General features: G+C 43.3%; 1 protein-coding gene across 1 annotated transcript in view; it reads left to right on the top strand.

Annotated features, from left to right (window-relative positions):
- The window catches only part of LIN9 (lin-9 DREAM MuvB core complex component), a 257,886-nt gene extending 249,035 nt beyond the window's left edge, over window positions 1-8,851 (top strand). Inside the window, exon 15 of the mRNA XM_053712795.1 lies at window positions 7,841-8,851. Within this exon, the coding sequence (XP_053568770.1) occupies window positions 7,841-7,946 (106 nt within the window). The 3' untranslated portion in view covers window positions 7,947-8,851. The remainder of the gene's footprint in view (window positions 1-7,840) is intronic.
- Window positions 8,852-17,673: the final 8,822 nt, after the last annotated feature.

Raw genomic sequence — 17,673 nt, 5'->3', positions numbered from 1 at the left:
GGGTGCAGTCTGGAATTCCCTGAAGGCTCAGGGATCGTGGACTCAGGAGGAGAAACTCCTCCCAATAAATATTCTGGAGTTAAGAGCAATATTCAATGCTCTTCTAGCTTGGCCTCAGTTAGCAACCCTGAGGTTCATCAGATTTCAGTCGGACAACATCACAACTGTGGCTTACATCAACCATCAAGGGGGAACCAGGAGTTCCCTAGCGATGTTAGAAGTCTCCAAGATAATTCGCTGGGCAGAGACTCACTATTGCCACCTGTCAGCGATCCATATCCCAGGTGTAGAGAACTGTGAGGCAGATTTTCTAAGTCGTCAGACTTTTCATCCGGGGAGTGGGAACTCCATCCGGAGGTGTTTGCTCAATTGGTTCATCGTTGGGGCAAACCAGAACTGGATCTCATGGCGTCTCGCCAGAACGCCAAGCTTCCTTGTTGCGGATCCAGGTCCAGGGACCCAGAAGCGGCACTGATAGATGCTCTAGCAGCGCCTTGGTTCTTCAACCTGGCTTATGTGTTTCCACCGTTTCCTCTGCTCTCTCGACTGATTGCCAAAATCAAACAGGAGAGAGCATCAGTGATCTTGATAGCGCCTGAGTGGCCACGCAGGACCTGGTATGCAGACCTAGTGGACATGTCATCCTTTCCACCATGGACCCTGCCTCTGAGACAAGATCTTCTACTACAAGGTCCTTTCAATCATCCGAATCTAATTTCTCTGAGACTGACTGCATGGAGATTGAACGCTTGATTTTATCAAAGCGTGGCTTCTCCGAGTCAGTCATTGATACCCTTATACAGGCACGAAAGCCTGTCACCAGGAAAATCTACCATAAGATATGGCGTAAATACCTTTATTGGTGTGATTCCAAGAATTACTCATGGAGTAAGGTTAGGATTCCTAGGATATTGTCCTTTCTCCAAGAGGGTTTGGAAAAAGGATTATCAGTTAGTTCAAGCTTTTTGTCAGGCTTTGGTTAGAATTAAGCCTGTGTTTAAACCTGTTGCTCCCCCATGGAGCTTAAACTTGGTTCTTAAAGTTCTTCAAGGGGTTCCATTTGAACCCCTTCATTCCATTGATATCAAACTTTTATCTTGGAAAGTTCTGTTTTTGATGGCTATTTCCTCGGCTCGGAGAGTCTCTGAGTTATCTGCCTTACAATGTGATTCTCCTTATCTGATTTTCCTTTCAGATAAAGTAGTTCTGCGTACAAAACCTGGGTTTTTACCTAAGGTAGTTTCTATCAAGAATATCAATCAAGAGATTGTTGTTCCATCATTGTGTCCTAATCCTTCTTCAAAGAAGGAACGCCTTTTACATAATCTGGATGTGGTCCGTGCTTTAAAGTTTTACTTACAAGCTACTAAAGATTTTCGCCAAACATCTACACTGTTTGTTGTTTACTTTGGACAGAGAAGAGGTCAAAAAGCTTCGGCAACCTCTCTTTCTTTTTGGCTTCTGAGCGTAATACGCTTAGCCTATGAGACGGCTGTACAGCAGTCCCCTGAGAGGATTACAGCTCATTCTACTAGAGCTGTGGCTTCCACCTGGGCCTTTAAAAATGAGGCTTCTGTTGAACAGATTTGCAAGGCGGCGACTTGGTCTTCGCTTCATACCTTTTCAAAATTTTACAAATTTGATACTTTTGCTTCTTTGGAGGCTATTTTTGGGCGAAAGGTTCTTCAGGCAGTGGATCCTTCCATTTAAGCCTGCCTTGTCCCTCCCTTCATCCGTGTACTTTAGCTTTGGTATTGGTATCCCACAAGTAATGGATGATCCGTGGACTGGATACACTTTACAAGAGAAAACATAATTTATGCTTACCTGATAAATTTATTTCTCTTGTGGTGTATCCAGTCCGCGGCCTGCCCTGTCTTTTTAAGGCAGGTCTAAATTTTAATTTAAACTACAGTCACTACTGCACCCTATGGTTTCTCCTTTCTCGGCTTGTTTCGGTCGAATGACTGGATATGGCAGTTAGGGGAGGAGCTATATAGCAGCTCTGCTGTGGGTGATCCTCTTGCAACTTCCTGTTGGGAAGGAGAATATCCCACAAGTAATGGATGATCCGTGGACTGGATACACCACAAGAGAAATAAATTTATCAGGTAAGCATAAATTATGTTTTTAGCATGTTGTAACTAAAATCCACTGCTGTTCCCACACAGGACTGAGGAGTACCAGAAAACTTCAGTTGGGGGGGAACAGTTTGCAGGCTTAACTGCTACAAGGTATGTTCAGTCATCTTTTTCTAGTCAAGACTTAGTAATGCTAGAAGACTGACAAGAATCCCCATGTGGGGAAGGTAAGCCATATTCTGAGACTCAGTATAGAAGGAAGGCTTAATTAACAGGGCTCAAAGACTGGTGGACACTGTTAAAGGGCAATCGATTCTTTTATAGTGAAAATATAATCATTATACAAGTTTTTATTACTTTTGGAGTGTTTTATGGGGGTTTTTTTCCACATGGCAGAATTTTAGACACCTATTTAGGGTTTTGAAGGCCCTACAACTCCGGAGTAGAGAGGGAGGGGGCCTAAATTTCGCGCCTCAGTTGCGCAGTTCATATTGCAGACAGCTTCATGCAGCTTCACGTGGAGGGTCGAAAGACTATTTGAGGACTTCATAGAGGCTTATTTTCCATCAAATTAATCCCCAGGGGCAAGGTAGGGCCACAGCAGATTGCTGTGGCACGGTGCTGTAGTTTGCTAACCGGTTGTCAGCTTTAGGCTGCTCTGGTTCGGGCATTAAGGGGTTAATTGACTTGAAATTTACTGTGCAATCATTCCAAAGCATTAAGATAGTGTGGTAAAAATGTCAGAAAGATTGGATCATTTTTTAAGATTTAGTAAGGCACAGTACCGTTTTTTCTCAAATTGTATATTTCAGTATTTGAGTGCTGTCTAAGTCTGTATAACATGTCTGAGCCTACAGATAGACGTTGCTCTATGTGTTTAGTAGCCATGGTGGAACCCCCTTTACATTTGTGTTTTAAGTGTGCTAATGTATCTATGCATTTTAAAGATCATGTTGTTTCACTTAAAAATGTAGCCCAAGATGATTCTTTAACAGAAGGTAATGAGGATAGCCCACCTTCCTCTCCCCATGTGTCGACACCAGTTACACCCGCGCAAGCGATGCCTAGTACCTCTAGCGCATTGGCCCCTATTACATTACAACAATTAGCAGCAGTCATGGATAATTCCCTTGCGGCATTTTTATCCAAACTGCCAGTTTTTCCTAAAAAGCGTGATAGCTCGGTTTTAAGAACAGAGTATGAGCAATCAGAAGCTTTGGAGGGTTTATCTGTTGTACCCTCACAACAGATAGTGACGGTGAGGGATGTGCTGTCCGAGGGAGAAATTTCTGACACTGGAAAGGTTTCTCAGCGGGCAGAATCAGATTCCTTAGCGTTTAAATTTAAGCTGGAACACCTCTGCGTGCTGCTTAAGGAGGTATTCGCTACGCTGGATGATTGCGACCCCATGGTGGTCCCAGAGAAATTGTGTAAAATGGACAAATATCTAGAAGTCCCTGTATACACTGATGCGTTTCCGATCCCGAAGAGGGTGGCAGATATTGTGGATAGGGAGTGGGAGAGACCAGGTGTACCCTTTGTTCCCTCCCCTATCTTTAAGAAAATGTTCCCCATTACTGATCCCAGGCGGGACGCATGGCAGACGGTCCCTAAGGTAGAGGGGGCAGTTTCAACACTAGCCAAGCGCACAACCATACCAATTGAAGACAGTTGTGCGTTTAAAGATCCTATGGATAAAAAATTAGAAGGTTTACTAAAGAAAATATTTGTTCAACAAGGTTTCCTTCTCCAACCTATTGCCTGCATTATTCCTGTAACTACTGCAGCGGCTTTCTGGTTTGAGGCGCTGGAGGAGTCGCTCCAGACGGAGACCTCATATGACGAAATTATGGATAGAATTAAGGCTCTAAAGCTGGCTAATTCTTTTATCACAGATGCCGCTTTGCAATTAGCTAAGTTAGCGGCGAAAAATTCTGGTTTTGCCATCATGGCGCGCAGAGCGCTTTGGCTTAAATCATGGTCGGTCGATGTGTCGTCTAAGACGAAGTTACTGAATATTCCTTTCAAGGGAAAGACCCTTTTCGGGCCCGAGTTGAAAGAGATTATTTCGGATATCACTGGGGGAAAGGGCCATGCCCTCCCGCAAGATAGGCCTTTTAAGGCTAAAAACAAGGCTAATTTTCGTTCCTTTCGCAACTTCAGGAGCGGTCCTGCTTCAACCTCTGCGACCACAAAGCAAGAGGGTAACTCTCCACAGCCCAAGGCAACCTGGAAGCCTTTGCAGGGCTGGAACAAGGGTAAACAGGCCAAGACGCCTGCAGCTGCTACTAAGACAGCATGAAGGGGTAGCCCCCGATCCGGGACCGGATCTGGTAGGGGGCAGACTCTCTCTCTTTGCTCAGGCTTGGGCAAGAGATGTTCCCGATCCCTGGGCATTAGAGATCGTTGCTCAGGGATATCTTCTAGAATTCAAGGACTCTCCTCCAAGGGGAAGGTTCCACATTTCTCGTCTGTCTACAGACCAGACAAAGAAAGAGGCGTTCTTACGCTGTGTAGAAGATCTACTCAAGATGGGAGTGATATATCCAGTCCCAATTACAGAACAAGGACTGGGTTTTTACTCAAACCTGTTTGTGGTTCCCAAAAAGGAAGGAATTTTCAGACCAATCCTGGATCTAAAAATTCTAAACAAATTCCTCAGAGTTCCATCCTTCAAGATGGAGGCCATTCGGACAATCTTACCAATGATCCAGGAAGGTCAATATATGACTACCGTGGATCTAAAGGATGCGTACCTTCATATTCCTATCCACAAAGATAGGGTCCCTTCTAGTGGTACTAAGACCGCGGGGCATTGCAGTAGCACCCTATCTGGACGACATCTTAATACAGGCGTCGTCTTTTCTCAGAGCCAAGGCTCATACGGATATTGTTCTGGCCTTTCTAAGGTCTCACGGGTGGAAGGTGAACACCGAAAAAAGTTCCCTGTCCCCGCTCACAAGGGTTCCCTTCCTGGGAACATTAATAGACTCGGTAGAAATGAAAATATTTCTGACGGAGGTCAGAAGGTTAAAGCTTCTAAGCACTTGCCGAGCTCTTCAATCCATTCCTTGGCCATCTGTAGCTTAGTGCATGGAGGTAATCGGATTAATGGTAGCAGCAATGGACGTAGTCCCTTTTGCTCGAATTCATCTCAGGCCACTGCAATTGTGCATGCTCAAACAGTGGAATGGGGATTATGCAGATTTGTCTCCTCAAATCCAACTGGACCAGAAAACCAGAGATTCTCTTCTCTGGTGGTTGTCTCAGGATCACCTGTCTCAGGGAATGTGCTTCCACAGACCGGAGTGGATCATCGTAACGACCGACGCCAGTCTGTTAGGCTGGGGCGCAGTCTGGGGCTCCCTGAAAGCTCAGGGCCTATGGTCTCGGGAAGAGTCTCTTCTCCCGATAAACATTTTGGAACTGAGAGCGATATTCAATACGCTCCAGGCATGGCCTCAGCTAGTGACGGCCAAGTTCATCAGATTTCAGTCGGACAACATCACGACTGTAGCATACATCAATCATCAGGGAGGAACAAAGAGTTCCTTAGCGATGAAGGAAGTAACCAAGATAATCAGGTGGGCGGAGGATCACTCTTGCCACCTATCTGCAATTCACATCCCAGGAGTAGACAACTGGGAAGCGGATTTCCTAAGTCGTCAGACTTTTCACCCGGGGGAGTGGGAACTCCACCTGGAGGTATTTGCTCATCTTACTCAGCTTTGGGGAATTCCAGAGTTGGATCTGATGGTGTCCCGTCAGAACACCAAACATCCTCTTTACGGATCCAGGTCCAGGGATCCCAAGGCGGCATTGATAGATGCTCTAGTAGCGCCTTGGTCCTTCAATCTGGCCTATGTCTTTCCACTGTTTCCCCTTCTCACTCGGCTGGTAGCCAGAATCAAATAGGAGAAGGCCTCGGTAATTCTGATAGCGCCTGCGTGGCGACGCAGGACTTGGTATGCCGACCTAGTGGACATGTCATCTGTTCCACCATGGACACTGCCAATGAGGCAGGATCTTCTAATACAGGGTCCATTCAAGCATCCAAATCTAGTTTCTCTGCAACTGACTGCTTGGAGATTGAACGCTTAATTCTATCCAAGCGTGGGTTCTCTGAATCAGTCATAGATACTCTGATCCAAGCTAGAAAACCTGTCACCAGGAAAATTTACCATAAGATATGGCGGAAATATCTTTGTTGGTGTGAATCCAAGGGTTACTCGTGGAGTAAGATTAGGATTCCAAGAATATTGTCTTTTCTCCAAGAAGGATTGGAGAAAGGTTTATCAGCTAGTTCCTTAAAGGGGCAGATATCCGCTCTGTCTATCCTTTTACACAAGCTTCTGGCAGAAGTACCAGATGTTCAAGCGTTTGCACAGGCGTTAGTCAGAATCAAGCCTGCCTATAAACCTGTGGCTTCTCCATGGAGTCTAAATTTAGTTCTTTCAGTTCTTCAAGGTGTTCTGTTTGAACCTTTACATTCCATAGATATTAAGTTATTATCTTGGAAAGTTTTGTTTTTGGTAGCTATATCTTCTGCTTGAAGAGTTTCAGAATTGTCTGCTTTGCAGTGTAATTCACCCTATCTGGTGTTCCATGCAGATAAGGTAGTTTTACATACCAAACCTGGTTTTCTTCCTAAAGTTGTTTCTAATAAGAACATTAACCAGGAAATCATTGTTCCTTCCTTGTGTCCTAATCCAGCTTCTAAGAAGGAACGGCTTTTACACAATCTTGATGTGGTTCGTGCTTTGAAATTCTATTTACAAGCAACTAAGGATTTCAGACAAACATCATCTTTGTTTGTTGTCTATTCTGGTAAGAGGAGAGGTCAGAAAGCGACTGCTACCTCTCTTTCCTTCTGGTTGAAAAGCATCATCCGATTGGCTTATGAGACTGCTGGGCAGCAGCCTCCTGAACGAATTACAGCTCATTCCACCAGAGCTGTGGCTTCCACTTGGGCCTTCAAGAATGAGGCTTCCGTTGAACAGATTTGTAAGGCAGCAACTTGGTCTTCACTGCATACTTTTGGCAAATTTTACAAATTCGATACTTTTGCTTCTTCGGAGGCTATTTTTGGGAGAAAGGTTTTGCAAGCAGTGATGCCTTTCCGTTTAGGTTACCTGTCTTGTTCCCTCCCTTCATCCGTGTCCTAAAGCTTTGGTATTGGTATCCACAAGTAAGGATGAATCCGTGGACTGGATACACCTTGCAAGAGAAAACAGAATTTATGCTTACTTGATAAATTACTTTCTCTTGCGGTGTATCCAGTCCACGGCCTTCCCTGGCAATTAAGATTAAAATTTATTGTTTAAACTACAGTCACCACTGCACCCTATGGTTTCTCCTTTTTCTCCTAACCGTCAGTCGAATGACTGGGGGGCGGAGCCAGAGGGGGAGCTTTATGGACAGCTCTGCTGTGTGTTCTCTTTGCCACTTCCTGTAGGGAATGAGAATATCCCATAAGTAAGGATGAATCCGTGGACTGGATACACCGCAAGAGAAAGTAATTTATCAGGTAAGCATAAATTCTGTTTTTTTAACAAAACATTTTTGTGTAGGAAACTACTGTATATTCATTATTTTGAAACAGACTCTCAGTTAAATTCTTTTTTTTTCTTCATTTTTATAAATAAATGGGGGAAGAACATTTGTAATATCTACTTACATCTTATACTGCTATAAACACATCAGTTATATACTAAATAAATAATTTCCTTATTGCTAAATTACTTTTTTTTTTTCTCCAGCTGTTTTCAGAATAATGTTGAGATCCACGTAGCACATATTCAGAGTGGCCTAAGTCAGATGGGAAACCTTCACGCATTTGCTGCCAATAATACTAACAGAGACTGAAATTAGAGGAAATGCAGCAGATTTAAATGTCAGTTAAACATTACTGGGGAGGAGCAGTGAGACAAGCAGCGAGACAATCGCATTATGGAATAGGAGGGCACGACTATAGTGACTGAAACTGCTTCTTTGAAATAACCGAACTCCTTGTATTATGGAAAGATATTTTTAAGCAATCCTAAATCCAGGCTATGTCATATGTGTTTCTTCTAGAAATGCGCACGTCTTCTAGAATGAAGATACATGGACTTGAATAAAATAGCTTCAATTTCTGCATCTGCCATGCCAATTTCTAAAACATACATCATCTGGCTTTTTATGCCTGTTACCGGAATGTGATCAGAAACGTTTTCTCACAACCAACCATCCTTTCTAGAGCAAACTAATTCTGTTTTTACACCCGTCTTATTCCTTGGCAGCATGAATGCCAACTTTGTTTCTTTGTGACTTGAATAAGTTCAACAGTGACTTGCCACTTAACAAATCAATAACTTTTATCTACTAATGCTTTATGAGTGGTGTTTGGCCTTTGTTTGGGTCAACTCCTAATACCCTGTGGATATATATATATATTTTCTTTTTAAAACAAAACTTTTCGGACTTGGGTACTGCTCAGGTATAAATAAATTGGTGCGTTATCTCCAAACACTTTCTTATGAAGAAAGTTCTACAAAAAGTTTTGGCCTATAAATGAAACAATTTAAGTAAATTTACTGAACAACATCTTTATTGATATTGTCACCTTTTTCTTGCTTTTCACCTCAAAGAAATAGACTAATCCATTACATCTATTCTTTATGAGATTTATACAAGACTGGGATTTTTTTTTTTAATAATTTGTTTAGTGGACAAGAAAATGTATTAAAAGTGTAGGTATCCTTACCTTACAGCTAATTGCACAAACAGCGTACATGTATTCTAAGCTATTCATTTTGTAAAAATTGTGTATTGGGTTATTTGATAGCAGTGATAAAGAGCTTATTTGTAACATTTGTTTTAGGAGCTAGATATAGAATGGCATTTTCTGAAAGTTTTACGTGCTGACTGAAGTAGAATAAATATGAGTGTGTGCGTGTGTGTGTGTGTGTATATATATATATGTGTGTGTGTGTGTATGTATATATATATGTATGTATGTATGTGTGTGTGTGTGTGTGTGTGTGTGTGTGTGTGTGTGTATGTATGTATATATATATTAATGTATAAAGTTGATTAATCCAAAAGGATCTTCAGTCTAATTGTATAGTTTAAAGAAAAAGGGAAACAAAAGTATCCAGTATATTTTCTTCCTTATTTGATGCAATGCAAAACTCTTTATTTATGTTAATATTTTCTCTTTTTTTCTAAGTATTTTATCCTTCTAGAAAATGTATTGTTTAAAATCAAGAAATAATTTTCCAGAAATGTTTATTAAACAAAAAGGCAAAAGAAATTTATTTTTATTAATTGTTTTTACCTGTTTTTTTTTTAATTTATTTTTTTTTAGGTGGAAATGTAAAACTTGTGTTAATAGTTACCATTAATGCTCAGTTGGCTCTGATTTTTATATTTTTGTATTTTATCATTTAGTGCATCTGACTTATTTTGGAGCTAGACTTTTTGCCAATGTATTGGGGCTTTCTAATTTATTTATTTTGTTTTTAGTAGCAATATATTCTACCTTAATGGGACATAAAACTCACATTTTTTATTTCATGATTTAGATAGAACATACAATTTTCCTTTTTTTTTTCTTTTTTCTTTTTTTTCCTTTCTTTTTTCTTTTCCTTTTCCTTTTTTTTCTTTTATTTCTTTTTTTTTTTTAAAAAAAGGGTAAAGAGAAGAAAAGAAAACCGGGAAGACATAAGACCCCCATCTACCGTGCTCTCCTGGAGCAACATAACCCTGCTCATGATAAAGAAGAGAGGGAAAAAAAAGGCAGGATGAAAAAAAAGAAGCACATGGCATAACAATGAAGCAATAGCAACCTATTTTTGGCCTAATGAATGTGTGCTTAGAATATTGGAGTCTTTCAAGTGATGTTCTACTTCTTGTAAAGTATTAAAGATGTAGACATTTTCTTCTTCTTTAATTTTAAGTTTTGCAGGGTAGATAATGGTGGCTTGGTAGCCCTGTTGGATTAATTTTGTACATATAGGGGCTAACACCCTCCTTTTGGATGATGTTTTAGCTGAGAAATCCTGAAAAAGGAGAATTTTCGATTCTCCAATTGTAATAGGCTGATTCTTACGGTAAAATTGCATCAAAGTAACCTTATCTTGGAAGTTTAAAACTTTTGCAATTACTTGTCTGGGTCTGTGTTTACCTTTATTGTCCACCCAGGGTCTACCAAGCCTATGTGCCCTTTCCACTAATATCGGGGGGTGGTTGGATGGGATTTTAAGAAGCTGGGGTAAGAGCTCAGAGTTAAAGGAGTTTAAGTCCTCATAACATTTGTCCTCTGGGATCCCTACTAGGCGAATATTATTTCTACGGGCGCGGTTCTCGAGATCTTCGAGTTTATCCTGGATTGCATTTATAGAATGGTTAGTAGAATCTATATTGGTGTTATGAAGCGTGGTGAGATCTTCAAGATCTGACACTCTCTGCTCAATTTCATTAATTCTGCCAGCAAACTGTCTGATTTCCTGTGATAGAAGCGTGATGTCTTGTCTAATCTCTAGTTTTAGTGCGTCAAAATTAGGAGCCAATGCTTCCGATATTTTAGTGACCAGAATTTGCATATCAAATGTGTCAGTTGAAGAGGGTGCAGTGACAAGTGGTTCTTGTGGTTCAATCGGAGTTTCTAGGGTGTTCTTTGCTCTCCTGTCTCTGTGCCTTGCAGCCATGACTGGCGAGGGAGTCTTAGAGTGAGAGTGGAGAAATTTATCCATGTGACGCTTCAACAGAAAAGGGGAAGTCGTATTGGGGAGAATTCTCCCAGTGCAAAAATAAAGGGAGAAAGTGAGGAAAGGGAGTGGAGGAGAACTGTGCGGGAATGTGGAGAGGGGACGTGCCCCTTTTTTTTTTTTTTTTTATTTAGGCCTGGTTTCCCAATTTGGTTTTAAGGAGAAAAAAAAAAAGAATGAGAACAGGCAGAAAAAGATGTAAACCAGAAACCAGGGAGTGACTTTAAGGCTCGCTTACCAGATCTTATATGAATGAGAGATAGTGAGAGGGAAGACCAATAGATTTAGGCAAAATAACTCCTCTTAAATGTTACCTAATGACCTTGGTCTGTTAGCTACGCTAGTGACCTTAGACCTTGAATGATCTTGCTGAAGGATATCAGAATCTAAGTGTTTCTAAGTCTGAACTTGTTAGGACTAAGTAGGTTATGGTTAAATATACGCAGATTTTAGATCAATTAGATAATTTAGAGATTCACCAAGAACGACCAAGGGGTCCTAGTAGGTGACACCAGTGTCCTAACTGGAGGACCTTAATAGCCGATGACTATGATTCAGATAAAGCCCAGAGAGAACAATTTGTAGTTGGCTATCCCTGTATGGGTTTTTTTTTTTTTTTAGGTTAGCCCAGAGGACTGAAAAAATTCCTTGTTACAAGATCTAAATACAACTGAATACTCAGTGGGCTTGAGAACTAAACGGATACTATGTAGCAAAGATTACCGTATAGCCCATCAATTACTGCATTCTTTAGTCATGTGACAGAGAAATGTTTAACTTTTATATGTCTTGTAGTAACTCCAGGAAAGTTTTGATTAATTTAGACTATAATTGGAGGATGCCTGGAAAAAAGGAAATTCATTTAGAATCGGTTGTTTAGGCTTTCTACAGCTGTTAGACCTTATATATAACAATCCTGTATACAATTAACTGCAGCTATATTCTGGGAGGCAGCATTAGGTATATATATTTTTTCCTTCCTTTCTCTTCCCTCCCCTCTCTTCCCTCTTAAGATATAACCTTGATAGACCTAGAGGTTGTACAGAATTGAGTACACTTTTAACTGATAGTTAATTACAATCTTACCACCCCTTTGTGTAGCGCAATATCTTTGAACAGAATAGGACTTATCTCTTCACAATAAATTATACAGTTGTGTGTCCCTCTTAAGTGGTCTAAGACCAAACTCTTGCCCCACAGTTTTTTGAAAGTTTCTCACTCCTATGCCAGTTCCAGGGGCTAGACTAGCCAGTCCTTGGATATGTACTTCGTCTGCTCCCTCCAGTGTGTTCCGCTTCCCCCCCTTCAGGAATCAGTGTCAGCCGCTATCAAAGAGAGGGGGGGGCACGGGGAATACCAGCAGTGGGATACCTGTTTAGAGACTCACCCCCCTTTGCGTGTTATCCAGCCGCCCCGCGACTCCGCCGTCGGCTCAAGCAGTTCCAACGAGCAGCCCAATCCAGAGGAGGGCCGTCTGCACTTATTCCTGTTTCTCCAGCTTGACCGGCAGGCAGCGTCAGCGTTCCTCACACAACGGCAGCGCCGGGGGAGGAAGCGATACCAGTCCGTACAGCTGAGCAATCAAAGAGGACGCCCCCGGGCCGAAATCCTGCTCCAGGTTTGAGCCCGACTCCCTCCCGCGCAGCACCGGTGGTGGAGGGAGGGGGAAGCAAAGAGGGCCGATCTGCAGTCCGTCGGGAGAGCCACAGCAGTGCGGCAGATGAAACAGTGAAGCACCAGGACGTCAACAGAGCCACAGCAGTGCGGCAGGTAAAACAGCGAAGTATCAGGACGTCAGCAGAGCCACAGCAGTGCGGCAGGTAAGACAATGAAGTATCAGGACGTCCGCAGAGCCGCAGCAGCACGGCAGGTAAGACAGTGAAGTATCAGAAGTCTGATAATATTTGTCGGGGGGGCGACTGGCGCACAGGGGGAGTTTTACCTGTGGTAAGTACAGAAGTATCCCTTTGCGAGTAGAGTCCCAGAGGCAGATGCAAGTTGGAAGTGGCAGGGAGATCTGAGCCTGATAAGAAAACAGGTGTGGTAGGTAATTATGACCAGTAACGAAAGTCCAGGTAAATGGGGTTAGCGGAGGTCGGTGGAATGGTAGGCCACCGGCGTGGGTTCCGGATCAGTTTTTACTTGGCTATCCACGAGAGTGAAGCAGCCCAAAAAAGAAAGCTGAGGGCTGGGCGCATAAGATTTACCGCCAGCAACTATGGGACTGGAGCTGTAGCTTGAGCCACACCTGTGCAGCACACCTGTGTAGCTCCACCGGAACCTCTCTCCCTAGAACATACAATTTTAAACAACTTTCCAACTTCTATTATTAAATTTCTTTAATTTTCTCGCTATCCTTTGTTGAAAGAGCAGCAATGCACTGCTGCTAGCTAGCTAAACACACCAGGTGACCATTAACAAGAGGCATAGTTGTGCAGCCACCAATCGGCAACTAGCTCCCAGTAGTACATTGCTGCTCCCAAGTCTACCAAGGTACACTTTTCAGTAAAGGATACCAAGAGCGTGAAGTAAATTAGATAATAGAAGTGAATTGGAAAGTTGTTAAAAATTGTATGTTCCATGAGAGTCTATGAGAAACTTTTATAACCTATGGATATTACCTTTCCTGGCCACCAGGAGGAGGCTAAGACACCCCAACAAAGCTTAACGTGAGGGTAAACTCTTCCTTTTTTAAAATCAGATCTGCATTATGTCAGACATAATGACATTGTGACACTCAAGGGTGTTATGTTAGTTGCCGCACTAGTAACAATACAGTCATTCACTACATCATGAGTGGAGGTGCATCCCAGAGGTGATACAGTTCATTGGGTTACTATATTTACTACAGCCCGCAGGCCTTTGCATGAGCTAGGCCACAGCTGTAGGCGGGGATACAGTTTTCTCGCCGTGGACTGCGTTTTCACTACATTTCCGCCCAGATCAACTGCGCAAACAGTCCTGTGGCAGAGCTGTAACAATGCGGTCCAGACGGATCGGAGGTGGTAAGACACCCTAATAGGGCTTTGTAGGAAACAGTTGATTTGTGCATGATAGCCTGGGGTATCCCGCTGAGAGACTCACGATTGTTGATAAATTGTCCATAATACCACTCTGTACCAAGGACAACTCTATATTAATGTAGAGTCTGGCGGAATCTTCCTTGGTACATTCCATCGATAATGTTGAGTGTATTCTGTGCAAAATAAATACTGTGCATTCTTTCACACAGTTATGCAATTCTTGCTTATCCTTTGTCCTTATGACTCGTGCAGGAAGCCCAAGCAAGCAGACCACTGATGAATTTTCCATGTGGCCTGTCACGATACTACTGACAGTTATGATCAACCTCTTCTGATGATGACCCTGAAGTTAGCGCGGAGGGAGAACTCTCTTCCTCTGACACATCAGAGGCAGTGTCGGAAAGGGGACTAGATTCAAGATGGTGCAACTAAGACTCCGCTTAAGAAGGTTTTGTCTACCTTGGGGGTCCCTGCGGCTAAAACACCAGAGGAGGACCAGGCCTAGAGATTGGAGTCAGGCTGAGTGCTTCAGAGGTATTCCCTGTACCTCCTTTTATAGCAGAGATCATCTCCAAGGAATGGGATAAACAGGGGGTCCACATTAGCCCTGGGAAATCCTTTAAGAAGTTGTTTCCAGTTCCTGCTGCTCATGCGGAGGTCTGGAATATTGTACCTAAGGTTGATGAGGCCATACACACATTGGCAAAACGCACTACCATCCCACTAGAGGATAGCACGTCTTTCAAGGACTCTAGACAGAAAGATTGAGGGATACCTGAGAAGGGTATTCCTGCAGTCGGTCTCCCTCTTTCAGCCAGTGGTGGGAATAGCCACCGGGACGGGGGGATGCTAAGTTTTGACTTGATTACATAGAGGATCAAATTACTGAAGAGACTCCCCTGGAGGAGATAAAGGATTACATTCAGTCTTTGAAGTTTGCAAATGTTTTATCCAGAGAGGCCATCCTTCAGAATATCCACATTAATGCCAAGTATTTTAGCTTTACAGTTCTGACTAGAAGAGCCCCGTGGCTCAAGTATCTCCAAATCAAGGTTATTATCCCTGTCCTATTAGGGCAAGCCCTTGTTCAGACCTGGTCTGTATTCGATCATAGCTACCGTCACTGGCGGAAACAAGCTTTCCTACCACAGGACAGGAAGGCCAACGACCAGTCGGCTGGATGCTTTCGGCTCTTTCATCCGAATAGAAACCAGAGGAACGCGGAAGCACCTAAGACGGACTCTCCCAAGCCTACTTGGAAGCCCATCCAGGGGTGTACCAAGAACAGGCAGCCAAAAAAGGCTTCCCAAGATATGTCAGCAGGAAGGGATACAGAATAAGCTTTCAGTCTCGTCACCCATGGGACTGCTTTCTTCTCTCAAGGGTATCTGGAAACCCAGTAAAGGTAGCAGCACTTCTCCACTATGTGGACGACCTTGTATCAGTTTGCGTAGTGGTCCCAGTTCCTCTTTCAGAAAGAGGAAAGTGATTCTTCTCCAATCTTTTCATAGTCCCAAAGGAGTGCACGTCCCGACCCATACTGGACCTAAAGGACCTCAACAAGTTTGTAATAGTTCTCACCTTCAAAATGGAAATTATCAGATCGGCTGATGTGGACATCCCTGTTCAATAGCCAATGACTCGGAAAGCAGCTCAGCTCCCGCTAGGGTGGACCGTCTAACCGTTGGTCTCATGGCCCGCATTAAGATGGCTGTGTCTGCTAGACAGGTATCTGAGAGAAGGAAGAGAAAATGTTAAACATTGTTCTCAGACATGTAGCCCTGGTGTGACGACAACCGATAGTTTTGGGCTACCTTCTGACGATGACTATTTATCTCTGAAGGAAGAAATTTCTTCCTCTAACCCTTCTGATGCTGAGTCGAAAGAGTACTCTGAAGAGGGGAAGATTTGGCTTAAATCAGACCAGCTTCGGCTATTGCTGAAGAAAGTCCTGTTGACCGAAGAAAGTCCTGTCGACCCTGGGGGTTCTGCCCGAGGAGGACCAGGTTCAAAAACTTGAATTGGTGTTTAGGCCTTGGGCTCCGGAGGTATCCAAAATTATTGCAGAGAAGTTGGTGACCCCTTTTGCTCCTTTGGTGGCTTTTAAGAGATCCTTTACCGTTCCAGCGTCTGACACGAAGGCCAAGCGCATTACAACCCCGCTTGAGGACAGCACTTCCTTTAAGTATCCCCTAGATAGAAGGCTTGAGGGAACACAGGTGACTTTCTCCAGGCTGGCCCCCTGTTTCACCCTGCCGTGGGAATCGCTGCAGTCACTGTGGCGGTTAAGTTCTGGTGTGAATCCTTAGTGGAACAGATTACCATGGAAACTCCTCAGGAGGTGTTTCCGAATCATATTCAATTTCTGAAACTAGTGAATGCCTTTGTCAGGGATGCTATTTTCTAAATTATTTGCATCAATGCTAAGAAAGCCAGATTTGCAGTTATAACCCGATGGGCCCTGTGGCTTTAAGTCATGGTATGCGGACAGTATCTCTAAGTCTCGTCCTTTATACTTGTCCTTTAAGGGCAAGTCTCTATTTGGTCCAGGACTCGACTCTATTATTGTTTCTGTTACAGGTGGCAAGGAGCTTTCCTACCACAGGATAAAAAATCTAAATCTAAGAATCATTCAGCGGAGCGTTTTGGTTCCTTTTGTACGAACAGGAATCAGAGGGATACGGAGCCACCTAAGGAGTCCCCTAGGGCGTCTTGAAAGCCCACCCAAGGGTTGAATAAGAACAGGCAGCCCAAGAAGACCTCTCAAGACAAGTCAGCATGACGGGTTTGCCCCCAACCTTCAAGCAGGTTGTGTAGGGGGCAGTCTCTCCTTCTTTCAGAGGAAATGGTCTTAATCCATCCTGGACATTGTTTACCGAATAGGTTTTCGGTCTCATCCTCCGAGGGACTGTCTCTTGCTGTCAAGAGTCTCGGGAAACCCTGTAAGAAGAGAAGCTCTGCTCCATTGTGTGAACAACCTCGCCATGAGAGTAGTGGTTCCAGTTCCCCCAGCAAAAAGAGGAAAAGGGTTCTACTGCAACCTCTTTGTGGTGCACGTTCCGCATCGCTTTGGATTTGAAGGAGCTCAACAAACTCGTAAGGTTTTCCACCTTCAAAATGGAAACAATAAGATCTATTCTTCCCCTATTTCAAGAGGGTCAGTACATGTCCATTATAGACTTAAAAGACACGTACCATCACATCCTGATCCACAAGGTTCATTACCGTTTCCTTCAATTTGCCTTCTTAGACAAGCACTACCAGTTTGTTGCGCTTCCTTTCAGACTAGTAACAGCACCAAGAGTGTTTACCAAGGTTCTGGGAGCATTACTGACTGCAGCTCATCTGCAGGGGATTGCAGTGGCATGTACCTGGACAACATCCTGGTTCAGGCTCAATCCTTTCCAGTGGCTCAGGATCAAACTAAGAGGTTACTCTCGTGTCTTCAGGCACGTGGTTGGAAAGTCGACCTAGAAAAGAGCTATCTCGTTCCAACTTAGAGAATAAAATATCTGGGAATGTTAGTATGTGCATCTATCTTACAGACCAGTGAAAGGAGAAACTTCAGGGAGCATGTCATCTGCATCAGTCCAATGTCCATCCTTTAGTAGCACAATGCATGGAAGTGGTAGGTCTCATTGTTGCGGCATTGGATGCTTTACCGTTTGCTTACTTTCATCTGAGACCACTACAGTTGTGTATGCTCAGACAGTGGAATGAAGATCATTCAGATCTGTCTGAGATCATCCATCTGGACGCTCAGACAAGAGAGTCTTGCCTGGTGGCGATTGCCAGCTCCAGTTCTCCTAGGAATGAGTT

Source organism: Bombina bombina, chromosome 4 (assembly GCF_027579735.1).
Source record: "Bombina bombina isolate aBomBom1 chromosome 4, aBomBom1.pri, whole genome shotgun sequence".
NCBI classification, from domain to species: domain Eukaryota; kingdom Metazoa; phylum Chordata; class Amphibia; order Anura; family Bombinatoridae; genus Bombina; species Bombina bombina.
This window is presented reverse-complemented; position numbering and strand designations above follow the sequence as displayed.